General features: G+C 40.4%; 1 protein-coding gene across 1 annotated transcript; it reads right to left on the reverse strand.

Annotated features, from left to right (window-relative positions):
* Positions 1-112: 112 nt before the first annotated feature.
* Positions 113-13,949, reverse strand: LOC138141836 (small nuclear ribonucleoprotein-associated protein N). Its single transcript, XM_069062716.1, has 7 exons — positions 13,809-13,949; positions 12,456-12,607; positions 10,456-10,567; positions 8,108-8,260; positions 1,259-1,397; positions 767-892; positions 113-269 (listed from the first exon to the last, which is right to left on the reverse strand). Exons 1-7 carry the CDS (start codon positions 13,809-13,811, stop codon positions 232-234), a joined length of 723 nt encoding a protein of 240 aa, XP_068918817.1. The 5' UTR covers positions 13,812-13,949; the 3' UTR covers positions 113-231.
* Positions 13,950-17,347: the final 3,398 nt, after the last annotated feature.

Below are 17,347 nucleotides of genomic sequence, written 5' to 3' on the forward strand. Positions count from 1 at the left end.
TCTCCCCTAGGATATCCCATGTAACAACGAGGGCTGTCTTATGGGGTTTAAATTCTGCACCCCCTCCCAACACTTCCAACAGGCACAGAAAATACCAAACTGTAACACTGCAGGCTTTTCTCCCCAAGAGTTTATTATGAATCAATTTAAAAGGAACACACTTTATACAAAAAGCCCACAAAACTATATACAGCCTCAAGTCAGAGGCAGCATCCCAGCAGCTGAGGAATCCTAAGGCCTTGGTGGGCGCATTCCTGGGGGAGGGGGACCTATAAGAGAAACAAAGGAGTCCCATGAGACAGATGTAACAATTCACATTGCTAAAATGCTTTAAAGTTTACAAAGTATTTTTATCACAACAGCACTAAGAGGTATATAATATAAGTAGTTAATATTAGCCCTTTTACACAATGGAAGAAACTGAGGCTCAGAAAGGAAAAACTACTTGGTGCAGGGTCAGATACCTAGTAAATATCTAATCCTTCCTGGAAAACAAAACCCATGGGTATGAAAGTAAAGGGTATTCAGAGATCAGTGGAGCTATTAACCCCAACCCCACAAGCAACAGCAAGAAAATGGGTCTGACTAAAATCACTTGTAGGGAAGTCTGGTCAACATATCTATGGCTTCAACTTTTGTTCTGCTGTGCAGGTCCATAAATACCAGAGGTCAAGCTCCCATGAAGAGAGCTCAGGTTGAAAAGAACAGTAGCAACAAAATCTACACTGACCACATCCGAACTGCAAATGCAGCTGTTTCCACTCACCTCGCATTCCAGGAGGAGGGGGTCTCATACCAGGAGGGGGCATCCCCATTGGTGCCCCTCGACCAGGGGGCATCCCCATTGGGGGACCCATGGGAGGTCTCATTCCAGGAGGTGGAGCCATCATGCCTGCAACAAAGAAGTTCCAGAGAACAGTTCAGTATTGTATGAAAATTGTAAGGAGTGGCATGAAGGGGGAAAAGTGAGAGCCAGGTAACAAAATAAGAGTTTTGCAAGGGAAGCCACAGTCTCCAGCTCCATCATCCACTTGGTGACTGCTCCTAGCTCAAAGATGACTCACACCCAAAAGCCAAGGCTCCTTTCCTAAGAAAGTGTGTGCCCTAAGCTCCTGGACAATCATCCAGGCTGGATCTCAGAGTAATCCTGCTGAATAATTAAACTCTTCATCAGGTTCAGACAAGGTTATGTTTCATCACCAATCCAGCGGAGGCCTCAACTACCAACTAGTACAGTTTTTATCCAAGGTCACCTTACCTGGAGGAGGTGTCCCTCGGCTCACGGGTGGGGGAGGAGTTCCTCGACCAGGTGGGTACTGTGTTGGTGCTCCTGCAATGCTGGCTGTGGCAGCAACTGCAGCAGCGGCTACAGTACCTCTTGCCTGTGGGGTCATCACCTAAAGGGGCACAGAGGGTGGTAACAGTAAATACAAGCATCTATTAAGCATCCTCTATACAGACGGCACCAAAGGAGATACCAAGTCTAGAAAAGACATGACTCCTGCCTTAATCAACCTAGTCTAATAGAGAACAAAATACCAATACAGATGGTTATAATAATAGTAACAATAATACACAATTTATACATTAAATGGGTATAAAACGAAGTGTTTGGGAAACCTAAGGGAGAAGGATCAACACAAACTCTCCCCCTCAGAAAATACAATAGACATATATAAAAAAGATAACTGGAAATTCAATACTAACAAATGAAGGAGGGCAAAAAACCAGGAAAACAAAAAAGGGAATAGTGGGATATCTGGAATGTCAGGAATGTAAAACAGACATGCATCATCATCATTTTCTCTAATGTTTTAAAGGCAATATGAGATAAGACGGAAAGAAAGGATGGAGCCTGATTGTGCAGCATTTTGAACACCAGTTTAAAGAACATCAAACAACATGGCCAGAACCATGCAATAAAAAGACAGTCCTTGTAATGCGCAAAAGACTAACTGTGTTTGGGAGACCAGGGGTAGGCAAGACCACCAGGAAGCTATTACCACACTCCAAGTCTTAACAAGAGGGGCGGCCAGGTGGCACAGTGAATAGAGCACCAGTTCTGGGGTCAGGAGGACCTGAGTTCAAATCCAGCCTCAGACACTTAACACTTACTTTACTATCGTGTGACCTTGGGCAAGTCACTTAACCCCAATTGCCCTGCCTTCCCCCCTCCAAAAAAAAAAAAGGCAAAACAAACAAACAAAAAAAGATAACAAGAGCCTGAACAGCAGTGAGAATGAAACAGAAAGAAAGGTATAAGAGACACTTCAGACATAGAACAAAAAGGATTTGGCAGCTACTTAGATGGGGGGGAGGTGAAGGAAAGAGAATAGTCAAAAATGACTCTGAAATTTCAAACCTAGGCAACTGAAGAGTGCCATTAACAGAAAAGTCAGATAAAACTGAAAAGGTTTTGCAAAAACTAAATCAATGCAGTATGAATTAGAACATTTCAGTTGAGGAAAAAGCCTTTTAAACAAATTTCTCTGGATTAAAGAGTGATATGTAAGACATAAGGGTGAACTGAATCAAATATATGAGTCATTTTTTAAAATAAATAATGATCAAAGGATAGGAACAGGCAATTCTTAAAAGACAGGAAAGTAATCAATAACCATATGAAAAACGGCCCCAAATCACTAGCAGGGAATAAAGCGAAATAGAACAACTCTTCTGAGAAGCTTCGTCCTCCTTTTTCTGAGTAGAGAGAAGGCAGCCAGGTAGAATCAGATCCCTTCAACCATAAGGTAGCAGGGTTGGAAAGACAATTTGCATCAAGAATAGGACGGACATACACAATACAGGTGATTTTTACACAATGACAGTGTATGATGGCTTTGATGGCTTTATCCTTTTGGATAAAGACAGAGTAGTTGATGAGTTAAAAAGTGAAGTTATTGTTAAATTACCAGGCTATGGGGGCGGCCAGGTAGCACAGTGAGTAAGAGCACCAGCCCCAGTGTCAGGATGACCTGGGGATCGAATCTGGGCTCAGATACTTACTACCACACCCAGAAATAACTGGCCGTGTAACCTTGAGCAAGTTACTTAACCCCAATTGCTTATTAAAAAAAAAATTGCCAGGCTATGACTTCTTTCTCCAATTATGGTTTCATAGTTTCATACTCCAAACGGACAATTCCATATTAAATAAAAGACTTGAAAACAGGGGATACAATGGAAAGAAACTACAGAACAATATTCAAATCTCTATGAAGACATGGCCTCTTGCAGGAATGAAATAATGCACAACAATGAACAAGAACTATAGTAACACAGAAATCTGATGATGAAATGGACTGAAGAGTGGGTAAAAGAAATGAACCTTGAAGGAAAAACATGGACTTTGAAGGCTTTTCACATTATAGCTACAGAATTTCTTGATGATTTTTCCTTCCCCATACAATAGAAATTAAAGACAACATATACTAAAATTTATTAGCAAAGATTGCATAGCTCAAGTAGGAGATGGACAATCTATATGGTTGAGTACTGGATTCATTTTTTTTTCCTCAATGAGAAAACTGAAAACCTCTGAATACAATGAATAAGGTATTAAGGACTTTTGAAGTTTAGGAAATACTCAGCATTCTCATTTACTTTGGCTAAATGTAAGAATAAGTAAAACTGGGGAAATGGCTAGAAATCTTTAAAACTTGACATGCAAAAGAAAATGAAGGCTAGGAGGAACTGTCTTATAAATAAAAGAGAGACTAAGGATAGCGCTACAAACATCAAATTAAATTTTCTATTGGTGAGGAATTGCTGGTTTTTTAATGCTGGAAGACGGTTCCAGATTAGAAAGTCACAAAATGGCGAGATCTTTGAGAAAATAGAAGTGGTTTTTTTTTTTTTCAGTACAAAGATTCACTGGGTTCTTTTGCCTAAAACTGATGCTGATCCTCATATTGGTATTTGTCTCTGCATAACAGCAAACTAATCACGTTTTCCAAATATAGGAGGGAAATAGCAAAGTTGATTGCACCCATGAAAACTGTAAATATTAATTTATTGGTTGATTAGTTTCAGTCTTGCTAAGTGTCATGAAAATTCATGTGATGTTTTGCTACTTTATAAGTAGTGGTAATTAGATAAAGTGCCAAAATATAGTGATTGTGTAGTTAAAAAAACAGCTCTGAGGTTCCACCTCACATCCACCAGATTGGCAAAGAGGACAAAAAAAGATAATGATAGTTGTTGGAGAGGATGTGGAAGGACCAGCACATTTGGTGACCTTTGATATGGTCCAACCATTCTAGAAAGCAATTTCAAACTACACCCCCTAAAAGTCACTAAACTGTGTACAGCCTTTTACCAAGTGATATTGATATGTAGGTACATATCCCAAAGAAATCAAAGATGGAAAAGACCCATATACACAAAAATATTTATGGCAGAACTTTTTGTTTTAACAAGTAGGTCTTAATCAATTAGAAAATTATGTTGTATGAACCTGAATGGGATAAATATGAATGGGATTATATTCTTATATGTATGAATGGGATTATTGGGCCACAAAAGTGATGAAAGTAAAAGACTGAGAAAAACCTAGGAGGATTTGTATGAACTAACACAGAGTGAAGTAAACAGAACCAGAAGAACAATGTTTACAATGATTAAAATATTGTAAAGGAAATCAACTGTGAAAGACTTAAGCGTTACGATTACTAAAATGACCAATCACAACTCCAGAAGACTGATGAAGAATCATGTTTCCTAGACAAGAGGTTCAGAATCAGACATAACCAACATGCAGATTTGTTTTGCTTGACTTGTTTCTCTTTACTGTTCCTTACATAAAGAAATGTTCATGTTTGTTGATATTTGGCAAGTTCATTATTATAAAAAAACTAAATTGTAAAAAGTAAGGAAAGGAAGGGAATTCGTCTTCTATTTCTTTTACATACCTTCCCAGTCCTAATACACAGCTTCACTTCCAACAGGCAGACTTGGAGTCAAGACACACTCATGCTTCACCTCACCCCCTCACCATCTTCGTGCCAGCCTCTGGACTCTCTGCAGCAGAGACCATGCCCTGGTTCCTCCCCTTTGCAGGTCCAGAGCCGTGCCTCTGTGGCTGCTGAGCACCTCACTTGGCCCACTCCAGTCAGGTTTCATTTCGCCTGAGTTTCACTCTTGCCTACCGCCTCAAGCATAGTTCCCTCTATGCCCCTAAGTTCTCCCTCCTTTTGCCATAGCAACTCCCCTCTTAATCCATTAACCATCCCAGAGATTTCTCTACTCCCCTGTAGGTATGGTCTCCTCTCATTAAAATGAAAGCTTTGACAGCACAGACCATCTCTTTTGTTATTTGTATCTCTAGTGTTAGCCCAGTATTTGACACATAGTAAACACTTAATAAATGCTTTTTCAAAAATTAAATTATCCTCTTTATTCAATGCTTATTGCTCTGTGACTGTGGGTAAAGCCCTTAACCTCTCATATGTAAAATGGTAATAATGATTTTGCTTTGTCTATTACGTCACAGGGTAGTTGTGAAAAACCTAGTTTACAGATTTATGAACTATTATTATAATCAATGACTGCCTGGAATACCACAAATAATTGACCAGATCTCTGCTACTAGGGGATTCTGAACTTTGAAGCACAGGGATTTAAGTCAATTCAACATTTATTAAATGCTTACTACCTCTGCCTTCTCACTCTCCCCGACCCTTCAAATCAATCAGTCACCAAAGTAAAGTGCCTGAGGAGTCAAGTCTGACATTGTCACTTCCCTACTCAAAACTCCAGTGGATCCCTATTGGACTTCAGGATCAAAGATAAATAAGACTGCTTTCCATTTAAGTCCTTAATCAGGTCCTAAACTCCCTTAACTTAAATAAATACTTCTCTCATTGTATATACATTACTTCCCCCTTCATGTACACCACAATCTAGCCAAACTAGCCTTCTTAAAAGTTCTTGACATAGGACATTCCATCTTCTTTCTTTGCCCATGCCTGAAATCCACTCCCCACCTTACCTCTGCCTCTTACAATCCTTTATTTCCTTCAAGACTCAGCTCAAGTACTGACCCTCCAGCTCCTAGGCCCTTCCCTCGCCAAATTACTTTCTAGTTATTTTATATGTATCTGTATATACTAATTTGTGTATATATAGTCTCATCTGATACAATATAAGCTTCTTAAGGACTGGAGCTGTTTCATTTTTATTTTTTGGAGGGGGGAAGGGAAGGCAATTAGCGTTAAGTGACTTGCCCAAGGTCACACAGCTAGTTAAGTGTTAAGTCTCTGAGGCAGAATTTGAATTCGGGTCCTCCTGACTTCAGGCCGGTGCTCTATTCACTGTGCCACCTAACTGCCCCTGGGCTGTTTCATTTTTGTCTTTGTATCCCTAGGCCCTAGCATGATGCCTAGAACTTAATGCATACTTAAAAAATGCTTGCTGATGAGAACCCAGATATAGACATTTTATCTTCACAACTACCCTAGGAGGTAATTGCTATTATAATCCCTATTTTAGATGAAGAAAGTGAAGAGGACAGGTTAAGTGACTTGCCTAGAGTTACATAGCTAATGTCAAAGGCAGGATTTGAACTCAGATTTTCAAGTGCAGTATTCAATCCACTGCAACCCTAGCTATAAAAGCTCAATAGGTAAATGGTCAAAAGATTTGAACAACAACAACAAAAAAAAAAACGACACAAAAGTTTTCAAAAAAACTGTAAAATATTAACAATTATATGAAAAAATGCTCCATAACCAATAGTAACAATAGAAATCCAAATCAAAACAATTCTGAAGTTCCATCTCACAACTAGCAAATTAGCAAAAATGATAAAAGATGGAAATTGGAGTTGTAGAAAGGTAGGCAGGCACACTAATGCAGCATTGGTGGATTTGTGAATTTGCCCCACCATTTTGGAAAGTGATTTGGAATTATGTAAAAGAAAGTGACTAAAATGTCTTTAACCCCAGGCATATACTACAAGTATGTAAATGATAAAATAGGCATCATATGCAGTAAAATACATATAGCAGCACATGGTTCCCAGCACACAATACGTGCTTAATAAATATTTGTCAACTTGTCTACAAAGTAAATGCTCCAACGATTGAGAAACTGCTAAACAAGACTTAGTATATGAGTAGAATATGACTGTACTGCAAGAAATGATGATTATAATGAAGCAAGGGAAGATGTCTATGAATTGATACAAAGTGAAGTAAGCAGAGCCAGAAAATAATACACACATTAACCACAATATAAATGAAAAGAACAACAAAACCACTGCAAAATGAAAAGAACAACAAAACCACTGCAACTGAATTTGGTCAAATTACAGTGAACAAGTTTGGCCTCAAAGAAGAGCTGTGAGAAAGCACCTCCTTCTTGGCAAAGATGGGGTACTGTAGGCTGGGAACATCAAAGGGAATGTGAGACTTTTTTGATATTCTGGCTAGTTTAATCAACATTTTTTCCCACTTTTTTTATTCTTTGTTATAAGGGATGACTCTGGGAGGAGGAGAGCAAAGGATATATTCAGAAATGTTAGGTGATATAAGAATAAGAGATATCAATAAAAATGTTTAAAATAAGAACAAAAATAAATGCCCCTTGATTAATTGGAAAATTCACCCCCACTGCACCCCATATAAAGTGAAATACAACACAGGTCCTACTGTCATAAAGCTGCTAATCCAATGGAGGATTATTTACATTCCCCATTTATTAAGTACTTATTGTATACAATAAATCCTATGGGGGGGGGGGAGGGAGTGGAGATGAGGGAGAAGAGGAAAGGAGAGATATCAGGGTTTTGCTTTACTCAGGAAGCCTGGACTGCTACCTATAGCATTCCAAGGAAAAGGTTCAAATGTTGCCCTGAATACCTGGTTGTATTCTTCAGGAACATACCTGGAATTTAAGGCCTCTACACACCTGCTATTTATGGAGCCTGTCCTTTAGATGCTTCCCAATACCCATGCCCTGACTATCTTCCATGACAAAATGAGCCCTTGAACTGCTTTGTTTTTGCCTTCGTGTCTCCATAGCTTAGCAGTGTCTGGCACACTGTAGGCATTTAATAAAAACTTATTCATCAATTGATGGAAGATGTCATGATCACCCAGCTCCTCACCTGTTGGGAAGGCCCACCAACTCCCCTGACGGGTCCTGCTAAGCCTGCAGGAGCCTGGGGCATGGGAACACCAGCTGGCACACCTCTACCTGCAGCCCTGCCAATCCCAGGGCCTCCTGCAGCTCCAGCTAACGGCACACGGGCAATGCCTGTCTGAAAAAGGAAAATATTAAGAAGTCAATTATAGGGAAGCAAAGACTAAGTATGATCACACTTGGTAGGCAGGCTAGCAACTAAGGCTGAACACTAGGCGCAGAAACATAAAATGTCACTAGCCCCTCATAAACCACAAAATCCACCTTCCATGTCCACAGCCTGCTATTAATACCCAAATATGCAACAACAAAAAGTTTATAAACCCTAAGTCAGACACTTATATGTATATTCATGAAACGATATTATCAAGATAAAATATAAGCCTTGGTTTATGCAGCATTTTAGCAACCAGAATCTTCCTTCAGCCAGCATTTCTCCATGAGCTCCTTAAATGCTCTCAGGATCATTATAAAGTTTAAATTACATGTGGTACAAGAAAAACATGGAGGGGAGAGTGACATTGAGCTGAAACTTGGCCTCTCTGCCACTGCTCCTCTAGTCCTGCCTTTTAGACCTAAACAGAATAAATGGCTGTTGCCCAAGATAGTCCCGCTCCAATAAGGGAAGACAATGGTTTTGTTTTTCCCATTCCTACCCTTCCCAAGTCTTTTCTCCACATTAAACATCCTCAGTTCCTTCATATAAACAACTTCCCAAAATTTCCCAAACTCTGATCTGTTCCAAACAGTGCAAGGAGGGATTGGCAGAGATTCAAGGGTAAAGTTTCAAAAATAATGACAATTTTCCCCTAGGAAGTTATCAAATATAGCAAACATAGATACTGCATGTACCAATTTTCTAATATGAAAAATATATTTTTCTCCTATTTTGATAAAAAATTTCATTAAGACACCTTTATTCCTTTGGAAATCTTAGGCTAGCATTAATAGATTCCATAGAGATATACAGATATATGTGTATGTACATTTGTGTGTGTGTATGTGGATTCCATCAAGATATACAGATATGTGTATAGGGCTCAGATATGAATTCTGTTCACACTAACAATCCAATTCATATCTTGGACAACAGGTACAGCGGAATCAGGCAACTTTACTGGGGAGTCTGGTCATAAAGCTTTAATGATATTGTGAAATGAAAATCACTTTTGACTATGGTCCTATCATGCAGGGAAAAGGGGGAGGCAGTATAAGGTCTGTGTAGTTATAGTGCTTTGTACACTTTACTGTGCTCTTAATACTCAGATACAGTAATTGATGACCTATGGATATTAACAATCTACAAGATTTCAAAAGAGAAATCCTAAAGTTGTAACCCCCATTTTTCTGATATATGGCTCAGAGGTTTATAGACTTTTACCATTGAAAAGGCCCTCATGAGAAAACAGGCTCTCAGCACTGGGAAAATTCTCAGAAGCCACCTAGTTCAATCCATATCTGAACAAATACCTTCTCTATGACAACAACAGCAACAACAATTAATGGCTAACATGCATACTGACCTAAATTTAAGTGATTTACATGTTAACTCATTTGATTTCTCACAACAATCCTGCAGAGTAGATGCTATTATTATCCTCATTTTACAGATGAGGAAACTAAGGCTGACTGAGGCTAAGTGACTTGCCTTGCACAAAAAGCCTCATAGGTAGGTGAGTATGAAGATCAAATGAGGGTACATTGTAATTTAGAACTGAAAAGGACTTTTACAGACCATTTAATCCATCCTTATTAGAACAGAGCACACAGAAAGAGCTGGGACAGACCTCAGAGCCTAGAGCATCAATGCTGGGAATCATTCCTAGGATCACAGAAATCAGAGCTGGAAGGCCTTACAGATTATTTAGCTTAACACCTTTAGAAATCGATGTCATATAGTCAAAACCTTGCCCCTTTCATATAGGGGAGGAAGGCACCAATGAGGGGAATAGAGAGGAAAATTATTCAAAGAAGCCTTTAAAAGACATTCACAAGGATATGGGGATGGTCCTGGTACTCAAGTTTCTTTCATTAAACTTTATTTTATTATCTCAATGAACAATAAAATCTCTAGATTAATCCTAATTCACTTGGTAACTCTAACTTTATCAGAATATTTAATTAAGGCCAGTCAAACTTAAGTGCTAGGCACCTGATAATCACTATAGCTACTTTCTGGCTTCTAAATACCCAGCTGACTCAGAGTCACAAACACAACATCCTCTCTCTTAGTTTTATAGCCTCCTAAAGTGGGTACCTCCAAACCCTGATGGGTGTTCCCCTCCCTAGTCTTTTCCAATCCTTTTGCCTTACATCTTTAGGGGGTGGGCCTTCCACGGTCATAGAGACCAAGTTCTCCCCACGAAGCAGCACCAGTCCCAGAACCCTCTTTTCCTCACGTTCAGGTTGTTTTGCATTCTTTGGCCTAAAAGATAGAAATATGTATATTAGTGAAACAGGCTGTTGAATATGGCCTGCATAATACAGGCAATTCTATGCTCCTAGGCTTCCTAGGATCCCTCAAAATCTTCACCTTGTCACTAGGCCCATAACTTACTCAAGGAGTCCTGGGATCCTTAACGTTGGAAGACTTAGAATCATAGAATGTTAAAGCTGGACAGGTCCTTAAAACATAGAACATAGCATGTCAGAACTGAAAGGAACCTTAGAACATAGAATGTTAAAACTGGAAGGGCCCTTAGAACACAAGATTTAAGTGCTGGAAGGGATCTTAGAAACCATATTATCCCTTCATTTTACACAAGAGGAAAATTAAGTCCTGAAAGGACCTAGTCTAAGGTCACACAGGCAGTTACCAGCAGATATAATTTAAAATCCAGCCTTATATAGTCAGAGCAAAACTTCATATAACAAGGATCTTAATAAACACTCAAATTGCACTCAGTACGTCTTTTAGCATGAATTTTTCTAAATATTATATTATAGATGTTTGTATAATTGACATTCCACCTACTGAATTATAAGCTCCTTGGGGACAGTATCCAAATCTTATTCATCATTATACTTGTTGGAGTTCGAAGCACAATGTCTTACACAGAGAACACAGTTAATGTCTATTAAACGTGAAAATCAGCTTCCCCTTTAAAATCCTTAATTACAGTACAAGAAGTCTTCACCCCAAGATGACCTCACAGAATCACAGCTCTCTGACAAAGAAGCTCAGAGAACAATATATATTATTATTTAAGAGACTATTTCTATTGACCTTATAGTACTGAGGTTTCATAAATATTTGCTAAGTTGAAGTAATTTTACCTCAAAGCATTTCATTCATTAAATAAGCAAAACTCATCATGTATTTGGCAATTCTGCTGAACTGACTTTCTTCCCTGTTTCTTTTTATACTTTGTAACAAACGAAGGCTCCTGGAAGAAGGGACAGGGGAATGACTATATTTTGAAATGAACTTGATGAAAAAAATCTGAAGATAAATATTAAAATAAAGACATGAATATTTTTCATTAAATGTCACTGTTTGCTGGGAATAAAGATCTGGAACTTAGAAACTGAGAGTTTAACAAACAATAAGTAGGAGGGGCCCCTTTCTAGATAACTAATTATTCTCTCCAAACCACAGCTGGGAATCACAGAACCAAAGAGGGCTTTATGACACCGAAAAAAGGGTTGTGAATATTATGTTGGAAAGGACTTTAAAGACCATCTAGTCCAGGACTGTACAAGCTGAGACCCACCAAAGGATTGCCAGTGGCCAGCAATAAATGTAGAAGAAAACATCCCCTGCATGCAAAGGAAATCTTTGGCATGAGGCAAGTTGCCCAAAGGCTGTAAGCAGCCTGAGGGCCAAAGGCTGTGCAGGCCTGATCTACTCCAACTCCTTAGTTCTATAGATAGAGAAACTTGGCCTAAACATAAATGTCTACAAAAAATCACAGTCTGTACAGAACTGGGTGCTCAGGGCTATATGCCTATAGAAATATAGGACCTAGATTTCCTGACCCCCTTGCACAGTACCTGACATATTAATAATTTAATAAATGCTTCAGTTAGCTATCACCTTTCCCTAGACCAAGGCTCCTCCCTCTGTATTGTGCTTCCTTTTATCATTTCCAAGTGATGTGTGCTGGTATACATCTAAGTGTATATTATGTCTGGACATAAAATGCTTCCTCAAAATCCACTAAGGTGAGGGTGGGGTTGGTGAGAGGGGGATGGTGTTCAGGACTAAAACTGAGAAGAGTGAGTTAGAATTCTATGAGTGTAAGTACAAAAAGCCTAGTTTACCTGCCCTCCACACTCCCTTCCCCTCCTTCCCAACCCAGCCCTCTCCTCACTTGATCTTCCTGAACTCATCACAGTCACACAGGATCAGGTTCATGTGCTTGTCAAAGGCCTTGAAGGTGCCGATGAAGATTCGGCCGTCCTGCAGGATGCACCTCATCCTGTAGTCAATGTGCTGCAGCATCTTGCTGCTCTTGCCCACCGTCTGTAAATTCAAAAGGAAAATCACTGACTCTGGATCCTGAACTATGTACTGCCAGGCACTTTTTCTCTCATTCCCTTTACATCTGCTGTCTCCCCCCAAGATCCAGCAGTGTTTACCCCACCACTGTGAGATCTTGACCCTTTATCTCTTCCCAAATGTCCCAGGCTTAACATTCCTCCATGATGACTTTGACACTCCACACAAACACACTCTGGGCTCTTAATCCCCAGGAATAGGGTCATGACCTCTGACCCAATTCTATGATCCTGTTATCTCCACACATTCCTCAAACTTCAGACACCCTTACTAATTTGTTCACATCTCTTGTCCATACCCCCTTCTCTTCTGGGACATTGACACCCCCCTGACCCTGCCCTCAGGCCACAGCCAGGACAGCCTGCCTCATGATATCTCCCAACTCCGGTCTGTCCTCTGCTGGGCCACCAAAGAGATCTTCCTAAAGGGCAGGTCTGGCCACATCACTCCATGTCCCTCCCCCAATACACTCCAGTGGTTCCTTGTTACCTCCAGGATCAAATATAAAGCCCTCAGACTTTTAAAATTCTTCACCTTAGCCCCTTCTACATACTCTTATTTAGGAGACACCGGCCTCCTTCCGATTCTCAACAACACACCCCATTTCCCTATTCTGGGCATTTTCACTGGCCCTTCCTTCAAGCCTGGAATTCATTCCCTCTTCACCTTTTTTTTTTATTTTCCTGGTTTCCTTCAAGTCCCAGCTGAAATCCTACCTTTTGCAATAAGTCTTTCCCGATGCCCCTTAATGCTAGTCCCTTCCCTCTGTGGATCGTTTTACGAGTTATCCTGTATGTAGCTTGCATAGTTGTTTGCTTATTGTTTTCCCCATTATACTGTGAGCTCCTTAGAAGCAGGTCTGTCTTCTCCCTTTCTTTGTATCTCCAGCGTTTAGCGCCGGATCTAGCACAGAACAAGTACTTGATACATTTTTGTTGATTTGACTTCATTTCCCCCACCTCAAACCCAGAAAACCAGACAAGACTCCCCCCTCCCTCCAACACAAACCCAGGAGGACCCTGACCTCTGACCTCTTTGGTCGCTCGGCCCCGCCCTCTGCAGTGTTCTCCTCATTATCCCCGCCATCCCGGGTCCCTAACCCAGGGCTGTGTCCGACTTGTCCTGGCTTGTTCCCCAGCCCAAGTTTGGCCCCAACCTCACTCACCATGGTGCCGGTTATGAAGTGCCCCAACTAAGAGAAAGGAGCCCGCTCCGGCGGCAGCGGCAAACACGAGGAGCTCTAAAGGAAAGCGTCCGCCCCTCAACTTCCGGCTCTAACGGAAATTCGAAGAGGACTTAAAGCCCTTGGAACGGGTAGGACACGTGACTGAGTGTGTCCCATCTGCCGCCATATTGAGTGAGGGCAGGTGCCCTTTCCCAGGGGTAGAAAGGTTTCTTGGGAACGTTCCAGAGCTAGTGGCTTCCGGAAGTGGTGCTGCTCTTGCCGGAGCTCTCCGGCAGTGGCCAGCACCAGGTCTGCAGAGGACCAGGGACCCTGTCACAATCAATAGATTGAGGGCAGGAACCCACTTTTTCCTATTTTTTTGTATCTCCAGCTCTTAGGACAGTGCCTTACACATAGTAAGCACTTAATAAATGTTTATTGATTGGTTGATATTAATTTTGTAACTGCTGATCTAGTATGAAGATACCAAAAATCTATATATAGCATGAATTGGAGATAATCTCTGAGGAACAGCACTAGAATGAAGGGGCAATCATTATTATTATTATTAATTATAATATATAATATTTTATTATTATCCATTATTATTACTATATCTTTCAAAGCACTGCCAAAATAATCTTGAGACACAGTACAAATTCTGTCTCCTTCCTGACTGTCCAAACCTGCAATAATTCTCTTTTCACCTTGTAATGTTAATGGGATTTAAGGTCTTCTGGGCCCATTAATAGACCTCACCTGAAGCCCATTAAGGGAAATTTGTTTAGGGGAGGCTTGCTTGTAGGAAGGCTTTCACACCTTTCGATAATTTCTAATTAGGAACTGAGTCATAAGGGTTCTCCTGCTCTCTGGCTCTAAAAAAAGGTATATATACTCAGAGTTGGTATTTTGCTTTGTGGGACTCTTTATGAGAAGGTTCTTGTGATTCCCCGCTCAAGATTCTAGAGTGGCTGTATGTTCAGAGCTCCCCAACTGCTCAGATGTGAGGCATGTTCTCTCCATCCAGGGAGGTATGTAAAGTATATAGTTGATTTGGTCAGTCAGAGTCCTGTCTGTTGGTCTTTATTTCTCTGCTTGTATTTTCTCTGTATTTTCTATTTGTATTTTCTCTGAAATTCAGGGTACTGACTTTTCCCCTGAACTAGTGAATGTAGTTTTAAAAATAGACGGTTGACCCCTTAAACAGCTATCTTTCCTAGTAAAGCAGATCTAAGAATCCATGCTGGCAGCCATCCTTAGCATACCAGTGTGATTGCTGCTATATACCTCTAACAAAAAATAAAAAACTCAACTTGTCATTTAAGGCTCCCCTTAATCTGGTTTCCAATTTATACATTGACACTACAGGGAAAATTACATGTATCTTAGGTTTGGCTCATTGTAATGGGAATGTAAATTTTTAAGATCTTCCCTCCCCTAGGCTAAAGTGCACCTGGGGCCTGGGGTGGGAGGCTTGTTTTTCAGTAGATACTTGTTGATTGGCCAGTGGGTCCAGAAGGTTGTTACATTCTCTGAGCCAGGAGCAGGCTATGTAAACACAGATTTGAGGCTTTGTTTTGGGGCTCACTTTGAGAAGTGTTCTGTGATTTGATCAGATGAGACTCTGGGAAGCCGTTGTTGAGAGCCCCCCGACTTTGAAAAACCCAGATGTTGCTTTGGTATGGATGTACTGGTTGGACAGTTTGGAAAACTGTCCACTTGATCTGCATTGGGTATAGATAAGTATTAATTTCCTCCATATGAAAGAAATGCTTAACACACAAGACTCACAAGCTTACATTGACAGAACGATTCAAAGTAATTTTTAGGATCTATAACTACTGTTAAACTTTTCTAGGAGGTTGAGACATAAAACCATCAACATCCAACTGGGCCCTCAATGCAACAAACCATCCTGTTTTTTGACATTTTATAATTTTACATCTCTTCAATCTATTCACTATCCCACTCAACACAGCAGCTTTTCCAAACCTTTTCATCCTTCCTTAAAGCTCCTGTGACCCCTTTTCTCCCCATAGAGGAAGCAAGCTAGCCTAGCACCCTGAGGGAGAGACAGGAGAGATAGCATGTGCCAAACAAGTCAAACCACCACTGCTACGTTAACCAGAGTCTCCTCTCAGACCTTACTAGAGACCACCCAGAATCCTGAATCCAAGACCTTTGGGACTAGCAATGCTTCAGGCCACTGCCCATAGCCTGAGAAGCAACCTCTATGGAGATGCAACCTAGGCACATACTGAAGACCCAGAAAAAGTTGTTGCTACCAAAGTCCTTTGCAATATCAAATGGTTCAACATCAGAAACTGGTAAGAAGTTATCAATGGAAACTCCACAAAAGAAGAGGCATTAAAATTTGCTTTGCTGTTATATCCTGAGGACCATGGGACCTTTCCATATGACTTGCCCCTGAAACCTCCCACATGTGTTGTCTCCTCCAATAGAATATGAACTCCTTGAGAGTAAAGACTCTTACATTTCTATATTTACCTTCAGCACTTAGCGAGGGACTTTTTATGCAGATAAATCTTAACAAATGCTTCATTCACCATCTTAAATGAGAACCTTGCATAATATTTCATTAAAAAAAAAACAAAAATAAAACTGAGACCACGTTGCAAGGGTTCCCTCTTTTCCTTTCCTCTTCATCTCACGTTGCTCAGAAATCTCCTCTTTCACCCCTGTCTTAACATAAGAAGTAGCCCTTCTTTACTAGACAAATCCTTTTTTCATACACCCTTGACCTCATTCTATCCTGTCTTCTCTAGGATATCATCCCTGCCATCATCCCCATTCTCTCTTTAATCTTGTCTCTTCCTATACACCAGCTGCTTCTCTATTGCCTACATACATGCCCATGTCTTTTCCATTCTCAATAAACCCTCATTTGATTCTTTCATTTCTGCTAACTACTGTCCCTTCTTTTTCCCCCCTTTTGTAGCTAAATTTCTTGAGAACATCATAACCTCCACTTTCTTTCCTCATTCTTTTCTTAATACTTTTCAGTCTGACTTCTGACCTCATCATTCAATAGGATCTATTCTAACATAACCAATAATCTCTTCTTCGCCAAATCTAATAGCCTTTTCTAGGTCTTCATCCTTTTTTTTTTTTTTTGCTTCTTTGGAGGGCAATTGGGATTAAACGACTTGCCCAAGATCACACAGCTAGTTTTTGTGTTAAGTGTTTGAAGCTGGATTTGAACTCAGGTCCTCCTGACTCCAGGGATAGTGCTCTATTCACTGTGCCACCTAGCCACCCTGGTCTTCATCCTTCTTGAGGTCTCTGTAGCTTTTGACACTGCTGATCACCTGCTTCTCTGTAATAATCTTTTCTCTCTAGGTTTTCATGACACTCCTGCCCTCCCTTGGTTTCAACCCAAGTTGGAATACTATGTTCTAGTCATTCTAGACTTCTTGCTGTTCTTCACACAGGAGACTCCATCACGAGTGTCCATGACTTGCACTGGCTATCTCCCATGTCTTGAATATTCTTTTCTCTACCTCCCCCTCTTAGAATCC

The sequence above is a fragment of the Petaurus breviceps genome, unplaced genomic scaffold (assembly GCF_028583685.1).
Source record: "Petaurus breviceps papuanus isolate PSGF00001 unplaced genomic scaffold, PetGlider_PUasm1.0 90503, whole genome shotgun sequence".
Classification (NCBI taxonomy): Eukaryota; Metazoa; Chordata; class Mammalia; order Diprotodontia; family Petauridae; genus Petaurus; species Petaurus breviceps.